This window comes from Camellia sinensis, chromosome 3, assembly GCF_055761805.1.
Source record: "Camellia sinensis isolate YWXY chromosome 3, ASM5576180v1, whole genome shotgun sequence".
In the NCBI taxonomy this organism is placed as follows: domain Eukaryota; kingdom Viridiplantae; phylum Streptophyta; class Magnoliopsida; order Ericales; family Theaceae; genus Camellia; species Camellia sinensis.
In genome coordinates, this window is record NC_138963.1 from 164,740,838 (window position 1) to 164,767,403 (window position 26,566).

Genomic DNA, 26,566 nt, shown 5'->3' on the forward strand with positions numbered 1-26,566 from the left:
CGCTATAAAATATGAAATAAATTAATCATGTAGTAAAACTGCATTTCAATATAATAGTTTCAATAAGAAATTTTCAACAACCTTCTCTGCATTCCATAAAAATAAAACTAACCAAACCTACAAAAAAAAATGACAATAAAAAACAAAACAAAACTGTTACAAAACAATTTCAATAACTAAAGAACACATCAAAAAACAAAAAACAATTCAACCAACTTTATTCATTACTTCCATAATACCAAGTATCACATTTTTTATTATCATAATTCCTCAAATTCAAATACAAATCCAAAAGAATAGACTGTGGCCTCAAATAGCAGCCTTGCACGTCTTCTTATTGTGATTCCCATATTTCAAGCACCTCACACACTTGATTTGCTTTACATTCTCACCCCTAGAAGGTATCCTCTTCTTCTTGTTCCGCCCGGGCTGTTTCTTCGTTATAGGAGGTTTGATAATCGAACTACTGGCACCATCAAAGTCAAATCTCTCACTTGAAGAAACTGGATAAACAGATTCCTTGTATGACTCTCTAAAACAATCTACATGAAAAAAGGGATCAATGAAATCATATACATCTCTACCACTACTACACAAAGCATGCATAGCATGACAACAAGGAAAACAATTCAATTGCCATTCATGGCAAGAACAAGTCTGTCAACCAATATCAACATAAAAAGAAATAGAAGAATGAACCTCAAGCACAGTATCATTAGCAACAATCACATCCCAAGACTTAGCTAGCTCCAAAGAGTCCACCAACTTCTTTTCCATAACTGGACACAATTTCGTAATCCATCTTTTAGATTCAGCTCTTCTATTCGACAATTGAGTCATGATTTGAACCCTAATCATATCAACCATACAAGTAATAGGCAACTCACGGGCCCCACCAATCCAATTATTGTAAGACTCGGCAGCATTAGATGACATCTCACCATATCGTTTCCCTCTAAAAAATACATTCGCCCACTTATCATTTTGCAAACCATCCAACATACTATCAACTCTACCATTCCCAACAATACGCCTCAATTTCTCCATATAATGTTGGAAAGAAGTAACCGTTGGCGCATAAACACATTTAACTAATATTTTCATCAAACTCAGCTTATAGTTAGTACGAAGTCCCACCAGTTTGTCAATCAAATTTCTCTTCAAATGATTCAAGCAATATGCATGATTTGCATTGGGAAAAACCACTGAAAGAGCGTCTAGCAATCCATGTTGACGGTCTGACACAAAGGTCAATCTCCGGCCTGAACCAACACACTTTAACAACTGACTTAAGAACCACATCCAATTATCTTGATTTTCAGCATCAACAATCGCAAAAGCCAAAGGAAACAGGCATGCAAACAAAATAACATGAAACTGCAAAAATTAACAGACTCACAATACAATAAGACGCTGACAAACCAAACCTATACTAACTGTAAATAAATACATACCTTGATTACCATCCTTTGATGTTGCTGCAAACAAATGCCCCTTGTAACGCCCCTTCAAGAATGTACCATCAACAAACAACAACGGACGACAAAATTGAAAGCCATACAAACATCCATGAAATGCCACAAACAACCTCCGAAAACACCCACTACTTTCATCCACATCTAATTCAACACACACTTCCCGGATTCGTTCTCATGGCCGTCTCAAGGTACCATCGAAGTTGGTCAAAAGAAGTTGCAAAATCACTAAACAACCCACCTCTTGCCTTTTCAACTCCTAACCATGCAACCTGATAAGAAACATCTATACCATATTGCTTCTTCAACTTTTTTTTAACTTCAACAGGACAAGTCAACGGATTATCACTAATATCATTTTGCACAATATCAGACATAAGTCTAGAACCAACCATTTTGGTACAAGATCTACGAGCAACAACCCCACAAGTATGCACATTATCCAACTTCATTATAAAAAAAATACCGGAATTCATTAACACCCTTCCATGCACAAACCATTTACAACTCGTAGACGACTTCATCATACATTCAGCAGTTACTCTTGTTGCATCGTTCTTCAAATAATTCACTGCAAAACCACACTCAACTACATACTTAGCCAATGCAATGTGGAACGCCGGCACTCCACCTTCAAATTTTTGACCAACACTATGTATAATCCCCTTCCAACTAGCAGACAACAAAACTCTCTCTGGTTCTGGATAAAAACTAGGCAACAAATCACCAAAATCATCACAATCGTTAACCAAAGAACTCTCACCAATTACAGAATCAATCCTACAAGAATTACTATCATCAACCTCCACAATTCTCTTATCACCCACAACAACATCAACAACATGACAACCACTACCACCTACCATTGACAGCATATTCCACAAATCATCATCACATTCAACAATACAATTAGAATATCCAACAATAGAGAAAAACAAACAAAAGTTACCAACACTCAACTCCTTGAACTTCACACATATTTTCTCAATAACTTCATCATAACTACATCCCTTACTAATCTTAATAACAACACAACAATTACTGTATTTGCACATTAACATGAAACACCCCTCCATACTACAAAATCACAAACTAACAAACAATTGTTCACAGATTCCAAACTGCAAAATTAAACAGTTACAACATATCAGTACCAACACTGCACAATTCACAATTCCAAATTGCAAAATTATACACTTACAACATATCAGTATCAAAACACCAGAATTCACAATTCCAAACTATAGCTTCAAAACACATTATACTATACAACAAACAAAATCAACAAAATCAAAATCATTACACTATATCACATACAAAAATCAAATAAAATAAATATCAAACAAACAAAATTTATCACAAAACAAAGAACTAAAACAACATTGCCAAACACAAACCAAATATCACGCAAATTTGCTTATCTATATATACATTCATATATGTATCGACAGATACAAACCACACATACACACAGAGATATATATATGTATATGTATGTATCGACAGATACATACATACACATACATATATGTATCGACAAATACAAACCAAATACACAAAAAGAGCGAGAGAGAGAGAGAAAGAGAGAGAGAGAGAGAGAACGTACGCAGAGATCGCCTGTACACAGAGATTCAGATCGCACAACCAGATCCACCTCGCAGCACAATGAGATCGACCACACAGCACAATGTGATCACCATAACGAAGAGAAATCGAGATCGCAGAGACGAAGATTTGATTTTCTTTTTTTAACGGAGCAAAAATTTGATTTTTCACGTATATATAGATCTCAAAACAAAGGGTAATACAGTCATTTACAAAGTACGAAAATAAAAAATGGGACCTCTGGGTATAAAACTTAAAAGACTGTGGACCTATTAATCTATTAAAAATATATTGGGATTAGAAGGGAAATACATCCCCTACATAGGACTACATAGTAATTTTTTCAAAACTTTTTAATTTATTTTTTTGGGCTTGTTTTTGTGCAGAATTGATCCTGATCATGGGGCTGTAGAATATTACTTCCAACTATCAAGGGATGTTATCAGACCCAGCCCATGTTTGTCATCATTTTGGTGTTTGTCAAAATAGATTTGCTTTTCAGTAACATAAAATTTTCAATAAGTATTGCTCCGTCCGTCTTAAAATATTGATCCCTTATTTTATTTTTTATTATTCTAAAATATCAATTTTTTTTCAAAAATCAAGTACAAAAATAATATAAATTTTCCATTTTGTCCTTCTTTTAAATTCACTAACAACATAAAAAGTACAATTATGACATTGATATTTTCCAAAAAAATGTACTATCAAATAATAATTCTGAAAAATCAATTTTTTTTAAAGTGTAATAATTATACTACCAAAAAAGGTTGGATTTCCTAAAAAGAACCATTATTTTGGGAAATATTATGAAGTAGTTTTGTGGGTCTCACAATTTTTTTTTTTTTATATCATGATATTATTATATAAGATTATAGATACTATGAAGGTATTTTTTAGTTAGAATGGAATAAAGAATATAGTAAAATTTGAAAGATTATTTTCATCATTGGCAGAGGAAGATAATTATCATAAACAATGGGATTTAATAATTTTCCAAATAGAAGATTAATAATCGGATTATAAAATCAATCAGCCAAACATCGGATTAAACAGAATAAATAATAGGACTTTTCTCATGTGTGCCTTGCATATGGTATGCAAGGCAGTTACACCCTTCCATTTTGCATTTACACATTTATATGTATTGGGTTATATCAAAATATTTGGAAACTTACACATTGGTGACCTGCTAAGCAGGTCAGTTTCCAGGTAAATTAATAAAATAATATATTATATGACTAAAGGTGTAAATGGTCTCAAGAAAGGCGTAAGGAATTTCAGAAAAGGCGTAACTGATTACTGAAAAGTATAAATCATTTACACCTTTTATGAACACTTACTCCTTTTGTGTAAGAATTTTTGGCATAAGATTTATACCTTTTGTGGAAGCCCAACTTAAAGCTTTTCGGAAGTCAAAAATTCTTACACAAAAGGAGTAACTTTTCAAAATATATATAAGCACTTCCACGAAAAGGTATAAGGTTAAGAAAAAGGTGTAAATTTGATGAATTTTTTTTTCCACGAAAGGTATAAGTGACTTCCGAAATAGGTTTAAATTGGCCTTTCACAAAAGGTGTAAGTTCGAAGAAAAAGTATAAATCTCATGCCAACAATTCTTACACAAAAGCAGTAACTTTTGAAAAATGGTGTAAATATTTTCACGAAAAGTATGACGGAGTAACATTTCAAAGCGTTGATAACGAGAAAAGGAGTAACAAAGGGTTCATTTAAAAATGTTCGTAAACACAGAAGGAGTAACATATGTTCATCTGAAAGTAGTAAACACAGAAGGAGTAATATTTCGAAGTGTTCATAAACCCAATTGAGACAACCACTGAACAAATCAAAGGGTCGTGACCACCGCTGACCACCCAAGCGTCGGTGGGCTCCAGTGCTCACAGCCTTCTGAGATCGGCACCTCCACTGGCACCGCCGCCGCAAATCAAAGGTTTTTTGAAAGATTGGCTATCGATCTTGGTCTCTCTGTGTCGATGTCGGTCTCTCTCTATCGATCCCTGTTTATCTCGGTCTGTCTCCAGCGATCTTGGTATGTCGGTGTCCATGTGGGTCTCTTCTCTGTCGATCTCTGTCGATCTCGGTCCCTCTGTCGATCAGTGTCCATCTAGGTCTCTATGTCTGTGGATCTCAGTCTATCTCTCTCTCTCTCTCTCTCTCTCTCTCTCTCTCTCTATGTCTCTGTCCGTTGCTCTATACTAAAAACGGTATCTATATCTGTCGATAACAGTCTGTCGATCAGTTATACATTTTGTGGAAAAATAAAGTCATCAAATTTACACCTTTTCCCTAAGCTTCTACCTTTTTGTGGAAGTGCTTATATTTTTTTGAAAAGTTACTCCTTTTGTGTAAGAATTTTGGCATAAGATTATACCTTTTCTTCGAACTTACACCGTTTGTGGAAGGATAACTTAAAGCTTTTTCGCAAGTCAGTTATACCTTTTGTGAAAAGATAAATTCATTAACTTACACCTTTTGCTTAAGCTTATACCTTTTCGTGGAAGTGGTTATATTTTTTTTGAAAAGTTACTCCTTTTGTGTAAGAATTTTTGGCATAAGATTTATACCTTTTCTTCGAACTTACACCGTTTGTGGAAGGCCAACTTAAACCTTTTTCGGAAGTCACTTATACCTTTTGTGAAAAGATAAATTCATCAAATTTACACCTTTTGCTTAAGCTTATACCTTCGTGGAAGTGCTTATATATTTTTCGAAAAGTTACTCCTTTTGTGTAAGAATTTTTGGCATAAGATTTATACCTTTTCTTCGAACTTACACCTTTTGTGGATGCCCAACTTAAAGCTTTTTCGCAAGTCAGTTATACCTTTTGTGAAAAAATAAATTCATCAAATGTACACCTTTTGCTTCAGCTTATACCTTTTCGTGAAACTGCTTATATTGTTCTTGAAAAGTTACTCCTTTTGTGAAATAATTTTTCTCATAAGATTTATACTTTTTCTTGAAACTTACACCTTCTGTGAAAGAGTATATAAGCACAAAAGTATAAATGTCATGCCAAAAATTCTTACACAAAAGGAATAACTTTTCAAAAATGGTGTAAGTATTTTCAGTAAAAAGTGTAAGCTTAATCAAAAGGTGCAAAATTAATGATTTTTTTTTTTTTCACAAAAGGTATAAGTGACTTCCGAAATAGGTTTAAGTTGGGCTTTCACAAAAGGTGTCAGTTCGAAGAAAAAGTCCAAAGTATAAATCTTATGCCAACAATTCTTACACAAAAGCAGTAACTTTTCCAAAATGGTGTAAATATTTTAATGAAGGAGTAACATTTGAAAGCGTTGATAACCAGAAAAGGAGTAACAAAGGGTTCATTTCAAAATGTTCGTAAACACAGAAGGAGTAACATATGTTCATCTCAGAGTAGTAAACACAGAAGGAGTAACATTTCGAATTGTTCATAAACCAATTGAGAGAACCACTGAACAAATCAAAGGGTTCGTGACCCCCGCTGACCACCCAAAGCGCGGTGGGCTCCGGTGCTCACAGCCTTCTGAGATCGGCAACTCCACTTGCACCGACGCCGCAAATCAAAGAATTTTTGAAAGATTGGCTATCGATCTTGGACTCTCTGTGTCGATGTCGGTCTCCCTCTGTCGATCCCTGTTTATCTCGGTCTGTCTCCAGCGATCTTGGTCTGTCGGTGTCCATGTGGGTGTCTTCTCTGTCGATCTCTGTCGATCTCGGTCCCTCTGTCGATCAGTGTCCATCTAGGTCTCTATGTCTGTTGATCTCAGTCTATCTCTCTCTCTCTCTCTCTGTCCGTTGCTCTATATTAAAAACGGTTCTCGTTTACATTGACATACTTGGTTGGATTTGGACTCGGAGTCGCTATTGGAAGCCTTCCCAGACTCGTCTTGTATGAAACGGAGTTCTACTGGGAGAAAGGCCAAGCCCTCCGAAACGCCCTTCTCTCTCACATTGCCATTATCTGAACAAGACAAATACAGTGTGATTGGATTTTAGGAACTTGCAAAAAAAACGGAACTTGGACGTTTTGCGAAGTTACTTACATCTCTTTGTGGCATAGATCTATACGTTTTCTCCGAACTTACACCTTTTGTGAAAGTCCAACTTAAAGCTTTTTTGGAAGTCAGTTATACCATTTGTGAAAAAATAAATTCATCCAATTTACACCTTTTGCTTAAGCTTATACCTTTTCGTGGAAGTGCTTATATTTTTTTGGAAAAGTTACTCCTTTTGTGTAAGAATTTTTGGCATAAGATTTATACCTTTTCTTCGAACTTACACCGTTTGTGGAAGGCCAACTTAAACCCATTTCGGAAGTCACTTATACCTTTTGTGAAAAGATAAATTCATCAAATTTACACCTTTTGCTTAAGCTTACACCTTTCGTCGAAGTGCTTATATTTTTTTTCGAAAAGTTACTCCTTTTGTGTAAGAATTTTTGGCATAAGATTTATACCTTTTCTTCGAACTTACACCGTTTGTGGAAGGCCAACTTAAACCCATTTCGGAAGTCACTTATACCTTTTGTGAAAAGATAAATTCATCAAATTTACACCTTTTGCGTAAGCTTACACCTTTCGTGGAAGTGCTTATATTTTTTTCGAAAAGTTACTCTTTTTGTGTAAGAATTTTTGGCATAAGATTTATACCTTTTTTCGAACTTACACCGTTTGTGGAAGGCCAACTTAAACCTTTTTCGGAAGTCAATTATACCTTTTTGTGAAAAGATAAATTCATCAAATTTACACCTTTTGCTTAGGCTTATACCTTTTCGTGGAAGTGCTTATATTTTTTTGAAAAGTTACTCCTTTTGTGTAACAATTTTTGGCATAAGATTTATACCTTTTTTCGAACTTACACCGTTTGTGGAAGGCCAACTTAAACCTTTTTCGGAAGTCAATTATACCTTTTTGTGAAAAGATAAATTCATCAAATTTACACCTTTTGCTTAGGCTTATACCTTTTCGTGGAAGTGCTTATATTTTTTTGAAAAGTTACTCCTTTTGTGTAACAATTTTTGGCATAACTTTTATACCTTTTGTTCGAACTTACACCGTTTGTGGAAGGCCAACTTAAAGCTTTGTCGGAAGTCACTTATACCTTTTGTGAAAAGATAAATTCATCAAATTTACACATTTTGACCCTCTCGTGGAAGTGCTTATATTTTTTTTGAAAAGTTACTCCTTTTGTGAAATAATTTTTGTCATAAGATTTATACTTTATCTTCAAACTTACACCTCTTGTGAAAGAGTATATAACCACAATAGTATAAACTTGATGCCACAAATTCTTACACAAAAGGAGTAACTTTTAAAAAAAAATATAAGCACTACCACGAAAAGGAATAAGGTTAAGAAAAAGGTGTAAATTTGATGAATTTTTTTTTCCACAAAAGGTATAAGTGACTTCCGAAATAGGTTTAAGTTGGCCTTTCACAAAAGGTGTAAGTTCGAAGAAAAAGTATAAATCTCATGCCAACAATTCTTACACAAAAGCAGTAACTTTTGAAAAATGGTGTAAACATTTTCACGAAAAGTATGAAGGAGTAACATTTCAAAGCGTTGATAACCAGAAAAGGAGTAACAAAGTGTTCATTTCAAAATGTTCGTAAACACAGAAGGAGTAACATATGTTCATCTCAGAGTAGTAAACACAGAAGGAGTAACATTTCGAAGTGTTCATAAACCCAATTGAGACAACCACTGAACAAATCAAAGGGTCGTGACCACCGCTGACCACCCAAGCGTCGGTGGGCTCCGGTGCTCACAGCCTTCTGAGATCGGCACCTCCACTGGCACCGCCGCCGCAAATCAAAGGTTTTTTGAAAGATTGGCTATCGATCTTGGTCTCTCTGTGTCGATGTCGGTCTCTCTCTGTCGATCCCTGTTTATCTCGGTCTGTCTCCAGCGATCTTGGTCTGTCGGTGTCCATGTGGGTCTCTTCTCTGTCGATCTCGGTCCCTCTGTCGATCAGTGTCCATCTAGGTCTCTATGTCTGTCGATCTCAGTCTATCTCTCTCTCTCTCTCTCTGTCCGTTGCGCTATATTAAAAACGGTTCTCTTTTACATTGACATACTTGGTTGGATTTGGGGTCGGAGTCGCTATTCCAAGCCCTCACAGACTCGTCTTCTCTGAAACGGAGTTCTACTGGGACAAAGGCCAAGCCATCCGAAACGCCCTTGTCTCTCACATTGCCATTATCTGAACAAGACAAATACAGTGTGATTGGATTTTAGGAACTTACAAAAAAAACGGAACTTAGACGTTTTGCGAAGTTACTTACATCTCTTTGTGGCATAGATCTATACGTTTTCTCCGAACTTACACCTTTTGTGAAAGTCCAACTTAAAGCTTTTTTGGAAGTCAGTTATACCATTTCTGAAAAAATAAATTCATCAAATTTACACCTTTTGCTTAAGCTTATACCTTTTCGTGGAAGTGCTTATATTTTTTTGGAAAAGTTACTCCTTTTGTGTAAGAATTTTTGGCATAAGATTTATATCTTTTCTTCGAACTTACACCGTTTGTGAAAGGCCAACTTAAACCCTTTTCGGAAGTCACTTATACCTTTTGTGAGAAGATAAATTCATCAAATATACACCTTTTGGTTAAGCTTACACCTTTCGTGGAAGTGCTTATATATTTTTCGAAAAGTTACTCCTTCTGTGTAAGAATTTTTGGCATAAGATTTATACCTTTTCTTCGAACTTACACCTTTTGTGGAAGCCCAACTTAAAGGTTTTTCGGAAGTCAGTTATACCCTTTGTGAAAAAATAAATTCATCAAATTTACACCTTTTGCCTAAGCTTATACCTTTTCGTGGAAGTGCTTATATTTTTTTTGAAAAGTTACTCCTTTTGTGTAAGAATTTTTGGCATAAGATTTATACCTTTTCTTCGAACTTACACCGTTTGTGTAAGGCCAACTTAAACCTTTTTCGGAAGTCAATTATACCTTTTGTGAAAAGATAAATTCATCAAATTTACACCTTTTGCTTAAGCTTATACCTTTTCGTGGAAGTGCTTATAATTTTTTGAAAAGTTACTCCTTTTGTGTAACAATTTTTGGCATAACTTTTATACCTTTTGTTCGAACTTACACCGTTTGTGGAAGGCCAACTTAAAGCTTTGTCTGAAGTCACTTATACCTTTTGTGAAAAGATAAATTCATCAAATTTACACATGTTGACCCTCTCGTGGAAGTGCTTATATTTTTTTTGAAAAGTTACTCCTTTTGTGAAATAATTTTTGTCATAAGATTTATACTTTTTTTCAAACTTACACCTCTTGTGAAAGAGTATATAACCAGAAAAGTATAAACTTGATGCCAAAAATTCTTACACAAAAGGAGTAACTTTTAAAAAAAAATATAAGCACTTCCACGAAAAGGTATAAGGTTAAGAAAAATGTGTAAATTTGATGAATTTTTTTTTCCACAAAAGGTATAAGTGACTTCCGAAATAGGTTTAAGTTGGCCTTTCACAAAAGGTGTAAGTTCGAAGAAAAAGTATAAATCTCATGCCAACAATTCTTACACAAAAGCAGTAACATTTCAAAAATGGTGTAAACATTTTCACGAAAAGTATGAAGGAGTAACATTTCAAAGCGTTGATAACCAGAAAAGGAGTAACAAAGGGTTCATTTCAAAATGTTCGTAAACACAGAAGGAGTAACATATGTTCATCTCAGAGTAGTAAACACAGAAGGAGTAACATTTCGAAGTGTTCATAAACCCAATTGAGACAACCACTGAACAAATGAAAGGGTCGTCACCACCGTTGACCACACAAGCGTCGGTGGGCTCCGGTGCTCACAGCCTTCTGAGATCGGCACCTCCACTGGCACCGCCGCCGCAAATCAAAGGTTTTTTGAAAGATTGGCTATCGATCTTGGTCTCTCTGTGTCGATGTCGGTCTCTCTCTGTCGATCCCTGTTTATCTCGGTCTGTCTCCAGCGATCTTGGTCTGTCGGTGTCCATGTGGGTCTCTTCTCTGTCGATCTCTGTCGATCTCGGTCCCTCTGTCGATCAGTGTCCATGTAGGTCTCTATGTCTGTCGATCTCAGTCTATCTCTCTCTCTCTCTCTCTCTCTCTCTCTCTCTCTGTCCGTTGCGCTATATTAAAAACGGTTCTCTTTTACATTGACATACTTGGTTGGATTTGGGGTCGGAGTCGCTATTCCAAGCCCTCACAGACTCGTCTTCTCTGAAACGGAGTTCTACTGGGACAAAGGCCAAGCCCTCCGAAACGCCCTTGTCTCTCACATTGCCATTATCTGAACAAGACAAATACAGTGTGATTGGATTTTAGGAACTTACAAAAAAAACGGAACTTGGACGTTTTGCGAAGTTACTTACATCTCTTTGTGGCATAGATCTATACGTTTTCTCCGAACTTACACCTTTTGTGAAAGTCCAACTTAAAGCTTTTTTGGAAGTCAGTTATACCATTTCTGAAAAAATAAATTCATCAAATTTACACCTTTTGCTTAAGCTTATACCTTTTCGTGGAAGTGCTTATATTTTTTTGGAAAAGTTACTCCTTTTGTGTAAGAATTTTTGGCATAAGATTTATATCTTTTCTTCGAACTTACACCGTTTGTGCAAGGCCAACTTAAACCCTTTTCGGAAGTCACTTATACCTTTTGTGAGAAGATAAATTCATCAAATATACACCTTTTGGTTAAGCTTACACCTTTCGTGGAAGTGCTTATATATTTTTCGAAAAGTTACTCCTTCTGTGTAAGAATTTTTGGCATAAGATTTATACCTTTTCTTCGAACTTACACCTTTTGTGGAAGCCCAACTTAAAGGTTTTTCGGAATTCAGTTATACCGTTTGTGGAAAAATAAAATCATCAAATTTACACCTTTTGCCGAAGCTTATACCTTTTCGTGGAAGTGCTTATAATTTTTTTTGAAAAGTTACTCCTTTTGTGTAAGAATTTTTGGCATAGGATTTATACCTTTTTTCGAACTTACACCGTTTGTGGAAGGCCAACTTAAACCTTTTTCGCAAGTCACTTATACCTTTTCGTGGAAGTGCATATATTTATTTTAAAAAGTTACTCCTTTTCTGTAAAAATATTTGGCATAACTTTTATAGCTTTTCTTCGAACTTACACCTTTGTGGATGCCCAACTTAAAGCTTTTTCGCAAGTCAGTTATACCTTTTGTGAAAAAATAAATTCATCAAATGTACACCTTTTGCATCGGCTTATACCTTTTCATGAAACTGCTTATATTTTTCTTGAAAAGTTACTCCTTTATGAAATAATTTTTCTCATAAGATTTATACTTTTTCTTCAAACTTACACCTTCTGTGAAAGAGTATATAAGCCCAAAAGTATAAATGTTATGCCAAAAATTCTTACACAAAAGGAGTAACTTTTCAAAAATTGTGTAAGTATTTTCAGGAAAAAGTGTAAGCATAAGCAAAAGGTGCAAAATTAATGAATTTTTTTTTTCACAAAAGGTATAAGTGACTTCCGAAATAGGTTTAAGTTCGGCTTTCAGAAAAACTGTCAGTTCGAAGAAAAAGTATAAATCTTATGCCAACAATTCTTACACAAAAGGAGTAACTTTTCCAAAATGGTGTAAATATATTAACGAAGGAGTAACTTTTCAAAGTGTTGATAACCAGAAAAGGAGTAACAAAGGGTTCATTTCAAAATGTTCGTAAACACAGAAGGAGTAACATATGTTCATCTCAAAGTAGTAAACACAAAAGGAGTAACATTTCGAAGTGTTCATAAACCCAATTGAGACAACCACTGAACAAATCAAAGGGTTCGTGACCCCCGCTGACCACCCAAGCGTCGGTGGGCTCCGGTCCTCACAGCCTTCTGAGATCGGCAACTCCACTTGCACCGCCGCCGCAAAGCAAAGATTTTTTGAAAGATTGCCTATCGATCTTGGACTCTCTGTGTCGATGTCGGTCTGTCTCTGTCGATCCCTGTTTATCTCGGTCTGTCTCCAGCGTGGGTCTCTTCTCTGTCGATCTCTGTCGATTTCGGTCCCTCTGTCGATAAGTGTCCATCTAGGTCTCTATGTCTGTTGACCTCAGTCTATCAACGGTTCTCTTTTACATTGACATACTTGGTTGGATTTGGACTCGGAGTCGCTATTGGAATCCTTCCCAGACTCGTCTTGTATGAAACGGAGTTCTACTGGGAGAAAGGCCAAGCCCTCCGAAATGCCCTTCTCTCTCACATTGCCATTATCTGAACAAGACAAATACAGTGTGATTCGATTTTAGGAACTTACAGGTTTTCGGGGGAAAAAACCGAACTTAGACGTTTTGCGAAGTTACTGACATTTCTTTGTGGCATAAGATTTATACTTTTTCTTCGAACTTACACCGTTTGTGAAAGCCCAACTTAAACCTTTTGTGTAACAATTTTTTTCATAAGATTTATACTTTTGCTCCGAAGTTACACCTTTTGTGGAAAAAAAAATTCATCAAATTTACACATTTTCCTTAAGCTTTCACCTTTTCGTGGAAGTGCTTACACCATTTTTCAAAAGTTACTCAGTTGGTGTAATAACTTTTGGCATAACATTTATACTTTGTCTTCGAACTTACACCTTATGGGAAAGCCCAACTTAGAGCTTCGTCGGAAGTCACTTATACCATTTGTGAAAAAAAAAATTCATAAAATTTAGACATTTTGCTTAAGCTTACACCTTTTTGGGAACATATTTACACCATTTTTGAAAAGGTACTCCTTTTGTGTAAGAATTTTTGGCATAACACTTATACTTTTTCTTCCAACTTACACCTTTTGTGAAAGACCAAGTTAAAGCATCTTCGGAAGTCACTTATACTTTTTCTTCCAACTTATACCTTTTGTGAAAGACCAAGTTAAAGCATCTTCGGAAGTCACTTATACTTTTTCTTCCAACTTACACCTTTTGTGAAAGACCAAGTTAAAGCATCTTCGGAAGTCACTTATACCTTTTGTAAAAAACAAAATTAATGAAATTTACACCTTTTGCTTAAGCTTACACCTTTTTGGGAAGATAGTTACACCATTTTTGAAAATGTACTCCTTTTGTGTAAGAATTTTTGTCATAACATTTACTCTGTGCTTATACAATCTTTCACAGAAGGTGTAAGTTGGAAGAAAAAGTATAAATGTTATGCCAAAAATTCTTACACAAAAGGAGTACGTTTTCAAAAATGGTGTAAGTATTTTCTCGAAAAGGTGTAAGCTTAAGAAAAAGGTGTAAATTTGATGATTTTTTTTTTTCCCAAAAGGTGTAAGTGACTTCCGAATAAAGCTTTAAGTTGGGGTTTCACAAAAGGTGTAAGTTGGAAGTTAAAGTATAAATGTTATGAAAAAAATTCTTACACAAAAGGAGTAACTTTTCAAAAATGGTGTAAGCCCTGCCACGAAAAGGTGTAAGCACAAGCTAAATGTGTAAATTTTTTGTTTTTTTTATCACAAATGCTATAAGTGACTTCTGACGAAGCTTTAAGTTGCCGCTCACAAACTTAAAGGAGTAACTTTTCAAAAATGGTGTAAGTATTTTCACGAAAAGTATGAAGGAGTAACATTTCAAAGTGTTCAAAACCACAAATGGAGTAACAAAGCGTTCATTTCAAAATATTCGTAAACACAGAAGGAGTAAAATTTCTGTTTATATTTACAAAAATTTAAAAAACTCAAATAAAAACTTGTTTGGAAAAATTTTTGATTTATAAATCAGTGGTCTCAGTTTATAAATTTGGCCAAAAAATAAAAACACAAAAAATGTGTTTCCATTTTGAGCTTTCAGTTTTTTTTTTTTTTACCACCCAACACTAGCCACCACCCGCCACCATTTTCCACCACCGTCTTCCGCCTCCGCCAGCACCACCCACCCCCACCCCCACCCCCACCCCCACCACCACCACTACTGCCCACCACCCACCACCCACCTGCCATCCAACCGCCACCACCCACCACTTGCCATTACCATCCACCGCTCGCCACCACCACCTACTTGCCACCACCTACTTGCCACCACCCACCTGCCACCACCACCTGCCACCACTAGCCACCCACCACCACCTGCCACTCACCTGCCACCACCACCACCCACCACCCACCACCACCATCACGTATCACCCACCTGCCACCACCACCCGCCACCCGCCACCACCACCACCCAGTCGTTACCACCTATCACCCGCCACCGTCACCCACCACCACCACCACCATCCGTCACCTACCCGCCACCACCCACCACCACCCGCCATCCGCCACCCACATGCCACCACCACCCGCCGCCACCACCACCCGCCACCGTCACCCACCCACCCACCATCACCACCCGCCACCACTCGCTATCCGCCACCCACCTGCCACCACCACCCGCCACCATCACCACCACCACCTATTCGTTACTACCCACCACCCGCCGCTGTCACCCACCCACCCACCCACCCACCCACCATCACCACTCGCCACCACCTAGCACCTACCACCACCCGCCATCCGCCACCCACCTGCCACCACCACCCACTTGCTACCACCCACCACCCGTCACCGTTACCCATCCACTCACCACCACCACCCGTCACCTACCCGCTACCACCACCCACCACCCGCCACCACCACCACCACCACCACCACCCACTCGCTACCACCTGCCACCATCACCCACCCACCACCACCACCACCACCACCCACCACTCACCGTCACCACTTTCCACCACCGTCTTCCGCTGCCACTTGCCACCACTCGCCATTTCTCACTCTTTTTTATATTTTAAATTTTTTTAAAACATTTTGTCAATTACGAAACGCGTTTGTAGTTTATGTTTTTCAAAAAATAAACAAAAACTAGTTTATAAATTTTTTGTAAATATAAACTGAAAACGTAAACGTTACCAAACACACCAAGAAATTATTTGACAAAAGGTATAACCTTTTCAAATATGGTGTATGTTTGTCCGTAGAAGGTGTAAATGACCATAGAAAAGATGTAAGTTTTGTTTTTCACTAAAGGTGTAACTTGAAATAATAAGTGTAAATTTTACGAAAAAGGTTTTTCCACAAAATGTGTCATTTTTCAAGAAGTTGTAAATATTTCCGAGAGGAGGTGTAAATTTTTAGGAAAGGTGTAAACTTTAGGAATAGTTGTAAACTTTGTGATTTTTTACAAAAGGTACAAGTTCCCAAATAAGAGCAACCATCGAAGCTGAATGTTTCGTTTTTACAAAAGATATAAGTTCCCAAAGAAGACCAATCCGAATTAAAGCTGAATGTTTCGTTTTTGGAAAAGATCCAAGGTGTAACTTTTACTAAGAAAATTAATGTAATGTAAAGATAAAGTTCCAAGGTGTAACTTTTATGAAGAAAATTAATTTATAAATGATGTCAGTTTTCATTAAAAGGTGTAGGTTGTCAGAACAAGTATAAAACTTAAAAAATTGCCGAAGTGTTCAGAAGAGGTGTAAGTTCCGTCGGCCCGTCCGTCTCTCTTCCATCTCGGACCTCTCTCTTTGTTTGTCTTTCTGTCTGCCCGTCTCTCCGTTGTTCCATTTCCCCGTAGCTGTAGGGTTTTACAGAGAACAATATTTGAGTGCTGAGCTTAAGTTCTTGGGAAGGCTAGCCATGGAAGTGGATGCGTAAATACTTTTTTTGAGTTGATTTTTGTCGGTGGAGCACAACCGCAAGGGTTAATCGAGCACCACCGTCGGTTCGTCTGATCCGGTTGGTATTTCCTTTATTTCGTGCTGGTACATTATCTGTCTCCTTGTTTGTCTTCTATCATTCGCATATACCTTCACACCCAACCCGAAATCGACCCAATAGGAACTGTTCTGTACTCCATTTTGGTATTTTGTGCTATTCGAATAGGAACTCTTCCCTCTGCTAACCGAAATGAACCCAATAGGAACTGTTCTGTACTCGATTTTTTGTATTTTCTCCCTTCCGAATAGGAAGTCTTCCCTCTGCTATCAGTGCTGCAAGTTGAACATAGGTATGATAGTAGTTAGCAACAAGAATAAAAGGTGTTCTGCATTTACATGGCGAACTTGTTATGTTGGGTTATATATAACGAAAGAAGAGTTTAAAAGAAATTTGTGTAATGTTGGCACGGGAAAAACAAATTTTTTTTTTCTTTTCGAGTAGCCAAAAAAGCAAAAATAAGAAACTCGATAAACAAACAATGACTAATCTTGTTTCCGCAACAGGTAGCACACTCGGTTGAATTGTGCTTTAAATTTTGCTGTACTCGGTGATTTTATATTGCCAGAACTTATGTTTAGAAACAATCTGTGGTACACGGACTCTTCAAAATAGATCAAATACCCGTGTCGGACACCTGAGAGTCGGACAAGGGTATGGGATATGTGTCGGATACTTTTCAACGGACACTTCTTATATAATTGTATAAAACACAATTATTATATGTGCAAATTATTGTGAAATTACTATAAACGTGATTTTGACACCGTGAGTTACATATAGTACCATTTTATGGCACATATTAGATTAAAAATATGATATTTTTTCCCCACACCGTGTACCATTGAATGTAGGGTTAAGATATAATGAGTCGGACCTGTACATGCATACCGCACCTGGGACCCGTACCCGAGTCCGTGTAACACAGTAAACAACTCTTTCTTTCAGTGCTGAAGTTCATGCATAGTTGACGGTATTCAACTTAAAACATAGGAAAGCCAATTGAAAGAGTTGAAATGAGGATGACGATTTCCAAATTTTGTAGAGAGCTATTCGTTCCCACACCCAATTCTGAATCAAGAGTTGAAGCATTCACTTTCATGGCTAGCCTTTCCAACAACTTAAGTGGCCAGAGACGATGGCTGAAAACCAATACCTTCTCCCCACCTGAGTCGGAGAACCCTAACAGATTAAGGAAGAAGTTTGCCTTCAGTCCTTGTCTAATATCCAACTTTTCTAAGATGTGGTCCATCCGGGCATCGTCAATGCCCTCTGTTTCTGTGGTTGACGTGTCTGTAGGTGAAATCTTTAGGAGGGATCTCAACTGTGCGTGCACATACAGTGTGCTCCCATCGCAAGTGATGTTCAACTGCTTAACGAAGTTGTTCAGTTCTTCAACTTCACGAACTGTCGTAAGGGTGAGGTGAAGAAATTCAGAGAAGTCAACAAGCCCAGGCAATTCACGAAGAAAATCTAATTTGTAGAAATGGACAACCTTGCCTGTCATTGCACGCAACTTTTGAATGACGGTTACCTTTCTGTTGAAGTTATCATCTTGCATATATATACAGCAGTTACATTTGAAGAGGAAGGTAGCTGTCATTCATGAGTTGCGGGCTGTTTGAACTTCATTGAGCGTAGAAATGAAATGCGTACTCTCATTTGTCTTTTTTATGACCTTCGTGCAGAATGAGAATGGATGGGTACGTTAGTAATATTTTTTGGCAGGCAGTGGCAGTCTTGCTTGTTTCATTGTCGCATACAATTGATGAAACTTGTTTGTCAACCACAGAAAAGTATTCTTCTCTGATCTGCCCACTGTCTGAGCACCCGAAGGTAATGGAGCACGGGCCAGGATGCAGCCACCTCGATTCTCTGCAACCAAGTTGCTCAGTAGGAAATTGAAGCCCTCAACTTGATGGCTGGCCTTGCCAACAACTTAAGCGGCCGGAGAGTGCGTGCACACTGTATGTGCACGCACAATTTAGATCCCTCCTAAAGAGTTCACCTACAGACACGTCAACCACGGAAACAGAGGGCATTGACGATGCCCGGATGGACCACATCTTAGAAAAGTTGGATATTAGACAAGGACTGAAGGCAAACTTCTTCCTTAATCTGTTAGGGTTCTCCGACTCAGGTGGGGAGAAGGTATTGGTTTTCAGCCATCGTCTCCGGCCACTTAAGTTGTTGGAAAGGCTAGGCCAACCATCAAGTTGAGGGCTTCAATTTCCTACTGAGCAACTTGGTTGCAGAGAATCGAGGTGGCTGCATCGTGCCCACTGTCTGACCACCCAAAGGTAATGGAGCACGGGCCACGATGCAGCCACCTCGATTCTCTGCAACCAAGTTGCTCAGTAGGAAATTGAAGCCCTCAACTTGATGGCTGGCCTTGCCAACAACTTAAGTGGCCGGAGACGATGGCTGAAAACCAATACCTTCTCCCCATCTGAGTCGGAGAACCCTAACAGATTAAGGAAGAAGTTTGCCTTCAGTCCTTGTCTAATATCCAACTTTTCTAAGATGTGGTCCATCCGGGCATCGTCAATGCCCTCTGTTTCCGTGGTTGACGTGTCTGTAGGTGAACTCTTTAGGAGGGATCTAAACTGTGCGTGCACATACAGTGTGCACGCACTCTCCGGCCGCTTAAGTTGTTGGCAAGGCCAGCCATCAAGTTGAGGGCTTCAATTTCCTACTGAGCAACTTGGTTGCAGAGAATCGAGGTGGCTGCATCCTGGCCCGTGCTCCATTACCTTCGGGTGCTCAGACAGTGGGCAGATCAGAGAAGAATACTTTTCTGTGGTTGACAAACAAGTTTCATCAATTGTATGCGACAATGAAACAAGCAAGACTGCTACTGCCTGCCAAAAAATATTACTAACGTACCCATCCATTCTCATTCTGCACGAAGGTCATAAAAAAGACAAATGAGAGTACGCATTTCATTTCTACGCTCAATGAAGTTCAACCAACCCGCAACTCATGAATGACAGCTACCTTCCTCTTCAAATGTAACTGCTGTATATATATGCAAGATGATAACTTCAACAGAAAGGTAACCGTCATTCAAAAGTTGCGTGCAATGACAGGCAAGGTTGTCCATTTCTACAAATTAGATTTTCTTCGTGAATTGCCTGGGCTTGTTGACTTCTCTGAATTTCTTCACCTCACCCTTACGACAGTTCGTGAAGTTGAAGAACTGAACAACTTCGTTAAGCAGTTGAACATCACCTACGATGGGAGCACACTGTATGTGCACGCACAGTTGAGATCCCTCCTAAAGATTTCACCTACAGACACGTCAACCACAGAAAAGTATTCTTCTCTGATCTGCCCACTGTCTGACCACCCAAAGGTAATGGAGCACGGGCCACGATGCAGCCACCTCGATTCTCTGCAACCAAGTTTCTTAGTAGGAAATTGAAGCCCTCAACTTGATGGATGGGGTTTCATCTGGTTTTTGTGCCTAGGATGAGCACCAATTTCTGTCACAGAAGAATCGTGTCCTGATTGTTTAACCCCGTCATGAAATAGTTCAGTTGCTTCTTTGTCATTTGTAGGCGGGCCTTCATAAAAGTATGTGCGTGTAGTCCTTCAGCCCTAAATGAAAAACACAATGTAGTCCTTCCTCTTGAATATTTGTGAAATTATGCATTTATCGCTTGTACACATAATTGTTTTAATTGTAAGCTGTGTGAAAGAAATGCAAAATTTCCATGTGTGCCCTTTCTTTTGTCTGTTTCAAAATCTGTATGTGTTGGGAAATTCTGCGTGTTGTTGTCTGTGTTTACGCAAAATTTTAAGGTTAACAGCCACATGTTGCAGTCGTTTGTTTGTGTTCCTGTAAATATTGATTGCAATACTTTGCAGGAGTTGTCGTCATTGCATCTGATGGATATTGGTCACCTCGCACCAACAATGTTAGTTTTCTCCTTAAAGACTTGCTACCAGTTGGTTTGGTACATATGTTTGTAAACAAACGAAATCCATCACCAAGGAATACGCTGATTTTTTTCCGGATCAATTCTTACAGCAGCCCTTGTACTTTTGTGTTTGTGTTATTTGTTTTGCACAAATTTTGAATGGCCTCGCTTTGCACCATCAATTTTGAACTTTTGTTTCAATTACGTCCATTTGATTTCAACTCTTCACTGTTTTGTATCAGAAAATATGCATATACGTGGCAACTGTATTTTTTGTTGTAGTCAACTTATAACTTTACTGAACTTACATAATCTGAATCAATTGACATTACAATCTTTGTTTTAAAAATGACAAACGGCATTAGCAATTTGACCGAAAATGTCCACGAAATTTGAAATGGACTGTCACAATTTAGGTAGTTTAAAGTGCATCGATCGAAATTAGACGACGGACAAAATGTGTACACCACCCCTGTAATTTTCCCTTCAATCTAATTTGTATGATTTGTTCTTTCATAAGGGGAAGGAAAAGATTGAAGACAATTGCCGAACAACATATCCAAATGTCTGACACTATCGCTGGCTCTTGTCGAAAGCGGCCAGTTGCACCATTCATTTGTTACAGGTACTAGTTCTTTATTTTGACAATCTGGAATTACATATTTCGTACTGAAATTACGCGCCTCGTCGAAGTTCAGTTTGTGATGTTTCAAATTGGTTTTGTTCCGCATGTCTGAAAATGTTTAACTTGGTGTCGATTCAGTCCCGGATGTACGAAAGCTGTCTTATGCCGATTTCAGGGCCAGCGTGACATAAAAACTTGCATATATATATATATATATGTATTCATATTTCACATTTAGTGATGATAAGCTTGACGATGCTTGCATGCAGCCAGCAACAATTCAAGGAAATGCAAGGGCCAGACAACACTCGACGAAAAATGGTGAGTGTTGAAATCTGTATTCTCTATAATACAGTATGATGGAAACACATCGCTGGGTTGCTATCCACACGTTGTATTGAATGGTCGTAGTGGGCTTGTGATTGTTTCGCGTTTGTAGGATTGTAGCATGTAATAATGTCACCTTCCTATTGTTTTTGTAAATTTCAATTCGTTGTAAAAGTCCAGCTACGTTTCGTCGCTGACTTTTTGCTGCAACTGTTATTTGTATTTGCAATCTTATTTAATTAGCAACAATGCACGCGGATTGCGTTTGGCATAAAGTTGTAGTTACAGTAATTTCGGACTCATAGTTGTTACTTGTCTTGTACGTCTGTCATTTTCTTGGTTAAAGACTAGAAAGGAGATTGGGGAAAGGTGGAAGGCACTCCCCTCTGATGAGAAAAAGAGGTTTGTCGAAATGGCTAAGGCGAGCGCTGAGGAACACGCCAAAGTAGTACCATGTGCACCGAAGTCTGAAAAGGTCATTACGTACTTCATGTTTTCGTAAATGCATTTGCCTAGGTCCTGCTTTGCTGACATTGTTGGTTGTATTTTTTTATTAATTTAAGGGTAAAAAATGTGCAGGGTAAAAGGCAACTCCGCATATCATTGAAGTCAATTGTTGAGCTAGTTAACCGGTTCAACGAAGCACAAAAGCAGGCAGTCATTGACATTGGGTTTGCTGGCCTCCTGGGGATGAAGTGTACACGTATAGATCACGACTTGTGCGCATGGTTGGTACAGAACTTCGATCCTGACAGTAGTTCATTGAATGTCCATGGTTGTCAAGTCAGGCTCACGTGTAAGGCAGTTAATGTTTTATTGGGAATACGGTGTGAAGGCGATGACGTGCAGTTGGCTGGGTCATTGGAAGCATATCCCAATATCTACGATGAGGTTGGAGTTGTTAACGGAGTCATTCCTTTGAACAAGTTGAGACTTTATCTGACCGAGACTGCTGGTGCGGAGGACGAGTTTCGGCGGAAATTTGCGCTGTACGTGTTGGGGGCCATGTTGTGTCCTACCACAATGACCGGGTTGAAGCCATCGTTCATTCATGCCGTGAAGGACGTGAATCGTATGCGAGCTTGTAATTGGGCAAAGTTGACACTGCAATTCCTTCACAACGGTGTTCGCAAGTATAAAGGTCATCGCGGTGCAACTGGATGTGTTTTCCTGCTAATGGTATGCCAATACCTTGAATTTTTTTTTCCATTCCCCCCTTCATGTGTTTCATGCATTGTTCTGTCATGGTTCAACAAATTGGCCTTGATTGGGACATACAATGGTACCTGCTTTGTGAGTACGACAAACAGCACTCTTCCTGACCAAGTATGGTACTTGCAGAAATAAATTTTGTGTGACTACCGTCATGAATTTAAGAACAAAGAGTACAGGGCAAAAAGTATGCTGAACCTCAATGGAGGAACCAATTAAAACTACGTTGCGAAGAGGGGAACATGTACATAAAAAAAATTTCTTGGTTTCATCAATAAAGTCCTTGGTGTGCTGTACAATTTTTTCCCCAAAAAACATTGCATGATATGTGCCTATAAAGTTGACAGCATCCTCAACAAAATCGGTATGCTATGTACGTTCCACTGCAAAATTGAGAATAATGAATGTCATTGTTACTGAATATAGTTCATTTCTGTGGGAAGAACAACTTAATTATGGTATGCCCCTTAATGTCCACAGCTGTTGTACCTTGATTGTGTTTGTCTGAGCTCGACTACGACGCGGTCCACACCTCGGCTTCATTATTGGGGTGATACCCAAATACGGGAGACGCTGCGACGTATCAGAAGGAAGCAAAATTTCCCAACAATTGCGGTAAGCACTCCTACCACTGTGCACATTTCACACCATCGACCCACTTGTCTTCAACATACAATGTCAGACTTCATTTATGCGTTTCTATGATTAGGTGGAGTTTGATTACAGTAACACCGATGATGCTGACATGGATGCATGCCATGTCGAGAACCAACAAACAGGACAGTACAATGAAGTCCGTATGAGCAATTTGGAGTCCGACATTCGTGAACTGAAGGAAATGATGAAGCAAGTTCTCCACAACCAAACAGATTTAATGGAGATGTTGCGACATTTCGAAGGCAAGCAAGTTGTTCGCAATGACAAGGTAATCCATCCAAGCATTACGCAATTTTCACACAGTTGAGCCACATCATTTGAAGATGGTTTGTAAGACTAAGTTCACGAATGTGTATGTATAATTAGGTGGAAGGCAATGATGTGTGTATCATTAACCTCTCCTCCAATGTTGCTCAACTGAAGGACATGCTGAAGCAACTGCTTCAACGTTTCAGTTTGGGCTGCAACGAACCGTTCACTGAACAAACCAATTTACGTGAACTGAAGCAAATGCTACACCACCTCATCGAAGGTATATTCTCTACACCGCAACCGGCAGGCGTGGCCAAACAGGGTGTGGACCCTGCTGTTGGAGTCGAGGCGCATGAGGATGGCGTGGTCAAACCATCGGACGAAGTTAACCCAATGGAGTGTAATATTTCAGATGTACAAGGGGTGGATCACCAACAACATATTTTGAAGGGAACCTTGGCAAGGGACAAAAGTCATTTGCATGATGGGCACAAGCTGAACATCGAAGAAGGTGGCGACAACAACAAGAAGGGAGGCCTTCAGTCAGGGGAAACATATGAAACTGAAGATAAATACAGTCCTGACCTTCAGTCAGTGGGCGTGAAGAACGTGGCGTGCGATGTGCATACTTCTCCTACTAAGCTTGGCAAACCATTGGGAGCAACTGGAATCGTTAGAAGAAGTGCAAAGGGAAGACGAAAAGGAAAAGGAAAAGGAAAAATGTGCGGAAGTGGAGTTCAAGCCACTGAGGTCGGGGATATGCAATTGTGCATCGATAGCAAAACAAATAGTGGAGTTGACGACAGCAGTTCACCTGTGGATGTTGATGGTGTGGACAACGTGAACAAGGTACAAATACTGCCTTTAATGCCCCACAAGTTGTGAATACCCAATTCATGCCCACATCAATAATGTGAATCAGTAATTTTACAATCATCTGTGTTGTATTGTACTAGTTGTCAAAGAATTGCATGTTTGCAGTTATGACTGCTGCCATATGTTAGTACACATTTCTAACAAACTCCGCACCAAACATCACAAGTTGGGAAAACTCTGGGGCTCACAGTTTTTACATCATTTCACGTTTTTTTTATGACTACAGACCTTGTAATATAAGCTTCAATACTTTTATGAAATGTGTACTGTTAGTTGGCTGTTTATTTTTGTAGGACTCGTTGACGATGTTGGACAGCGAAGGGTTGTTATCGGCGGAGGAACAAAAACTTCTTCACTATGTATTTGACGATAGCAAAAATGAAATGTATTGTTTCATTTACTACTTGCAAATTTTCAATGACAGTCCACTGTGAAATAACTATCGTTCTAAGGATCATTTATTGCTTGTAGGGACATTGTTGTTTCCATGAATCTTCATGGACGGGCATGTGAAGTTGGCACCCGGCGTGACATGCGCACGCTCAAACCAGGGTCGTGGCTATCCGACACTGTAAGTGTTGGCTGCACAAATATGAATCTGCGTTTTTCAGTACCCCTAACTCAGAAACCTTTCTAATCAACTTGCCTTGTGTCTTGCATACAATGTTCCAGCCAATCAACTTGGTGGTGGTGCAATTGACTAATCGACAGAGGGATTTACACAATGACGGGAGGCACACTGATTGGTTCTTTCCCGTATATCTGTCGGTAAGTAAGTGTTTAAAGCTACGTTGTGTATTGTGTATGACATATTTTGACAAATGTTTCCGTCAATGACCTTTACGCATTACACATGCAGACTATGATTCTAAATAAAGATATGCAACCTCTGGACCATGAACATATCGTCACATCATTTTTCGGACATGACAGATACACTGGTGCGATTGATGCATGCCAGAGGGTAATATCAATGTTCATCCCGTTATATTAAAACGAAAATATGAAAGCCATTACATGTTTGCATGGCCTCTAAACAAGGTCTGCCGTTGTGTTTTCGTGTAGATTTACGTGCCTTTCAATTACAGAGGAGTGCATTGGTTGTGCGTTAAAATTGATATGGTGGACCGTGTAGCCTACCTATTCGACTCAGTCCCATCCAACCGACCGAACAAAAGGAAGCTAAATGCAGCTAAAATTTTGGTATGTCCTTCTGGTGCATTTCTGAACACTACAAAAAACTTGAACATCCTTTACGTAAACCAACTTCAACCTTGTGGAACAGGTTGAAACTATGCACGACTTGCTGCAACTACACTTTGGAAATGATTATGTTACAGACGTGCGTACCTTCCACCGCTGCATGTTAGACGAGAGGCCAGTACAACAACTGGATGAGTAATCCACAATCCCTCCCTCACATTAATGTCTAAGCTGCATGACTGACTTAATGAACCTATTACGTATTGACGACAACTTTAATGTGAAATTATTTTTGTAGCACGTTTGACTGTGGGATGTTCGTCATCAAATTCATGCAGCAACCTGATTTAAGCCCCGGTCCACACAAGGTACATTCTACCGCTTAATTTCCGTTTGTCAATCAAATCCTTCCTCGTACGTCCTCCAATTTTAACTGATTTGTCTTACGATTTTTGTGGACAAAGTTCGCTCCCTCTGTGCGTCATAAGTTGTTGGTTGACATCGTTATGGATGTCAATAATGCAAAGATCGCAGAGTACCGGGACTGCCTTCATATGAGCAATGCCACAAGCTAGGCCAGTGATGGGAATGGGCTGCCAGTACGCCACTAATTTGGGTGGCAATAGGACTTTAACTAATTTTTTATTCTTTGATTTCAATATGGATGTTAATTATGGGTCCCCAGTATTGTTTTTGCTGGACGATGTAAATATGGACCAACTGTAAACAT

The 26,566-nt window shown here is 38.6% G+C and overlaps 3 protein-coding genes across 3 annotated transcripts; 2 read left to right on the forward strand and 1 right to left on the reverse strand.

Annotated features, from left to right (window-relative positions):
• Positions 1-309: 309 nt before the first annotated feature.
• Positions 310-2,530, reverse strand: LOC145821994 (uncharacterized). Its single transcript, XM_082918563.1, has 4 exons — positions 1,671-2,530; positions 1,455-1,506; positions 666-1,377; positions 310-542 (listed from the first exon to the last, which is right to left on the reverse strand). The coding sequence occupies exons 1-4, from the start codon at positions 2,528-2,530 to the stop codon at positions 310-312; spliced, it is 1,857 nt and encodes a 618-aa protein (XP_082774689.1).
• A 19,454-nt stretch (positions 2,531-21,984) lies between these two features.
• On the forward strand, positions 21,985-23,081 carry LOC145821181 (uncharacterized). The gene is made up of 2 exons (XM_082917722.1): positions 21,985-22,111; positions 22,216-23,081. Exons 1-2 carry the CDS (start codon positions 22,049-22,051, stop codon positions 22,981-22,983), a joined length of 831 nt encoding a protein of 276 aa, XP_082773848.1. The 5' UTR covers positions 21,985-22,048; the 3' UTR covers positions 22,984-23,081.
• A 511-nt stretch (positions 23,082-23,592) lies between these two features.
• LOC145822885 (uncharacterized) lies at positions 23,593-26,022 on the forward strand. The gene is made up of 3 exons (XM_082921326.1): positions 23,593-24,606; positions 24,927-25,597; positions 25,699-26,022. The coding sequence occupies exons 1-2, from the start codon at positions 23,932-23,934 to the stop codon at positions 25,065-25,067; spliced, it is 816 nt and encodes a 271-aa protein (XP_082777452.1). The 5' UTR covers positions 23,593-23,931; the 3' UTR covers positions 25,068-25,597; positions 25,699-26,022.
• The last annotated feature ends 544 nt before the right edge of the window (positions 26,023-26,566 follow it).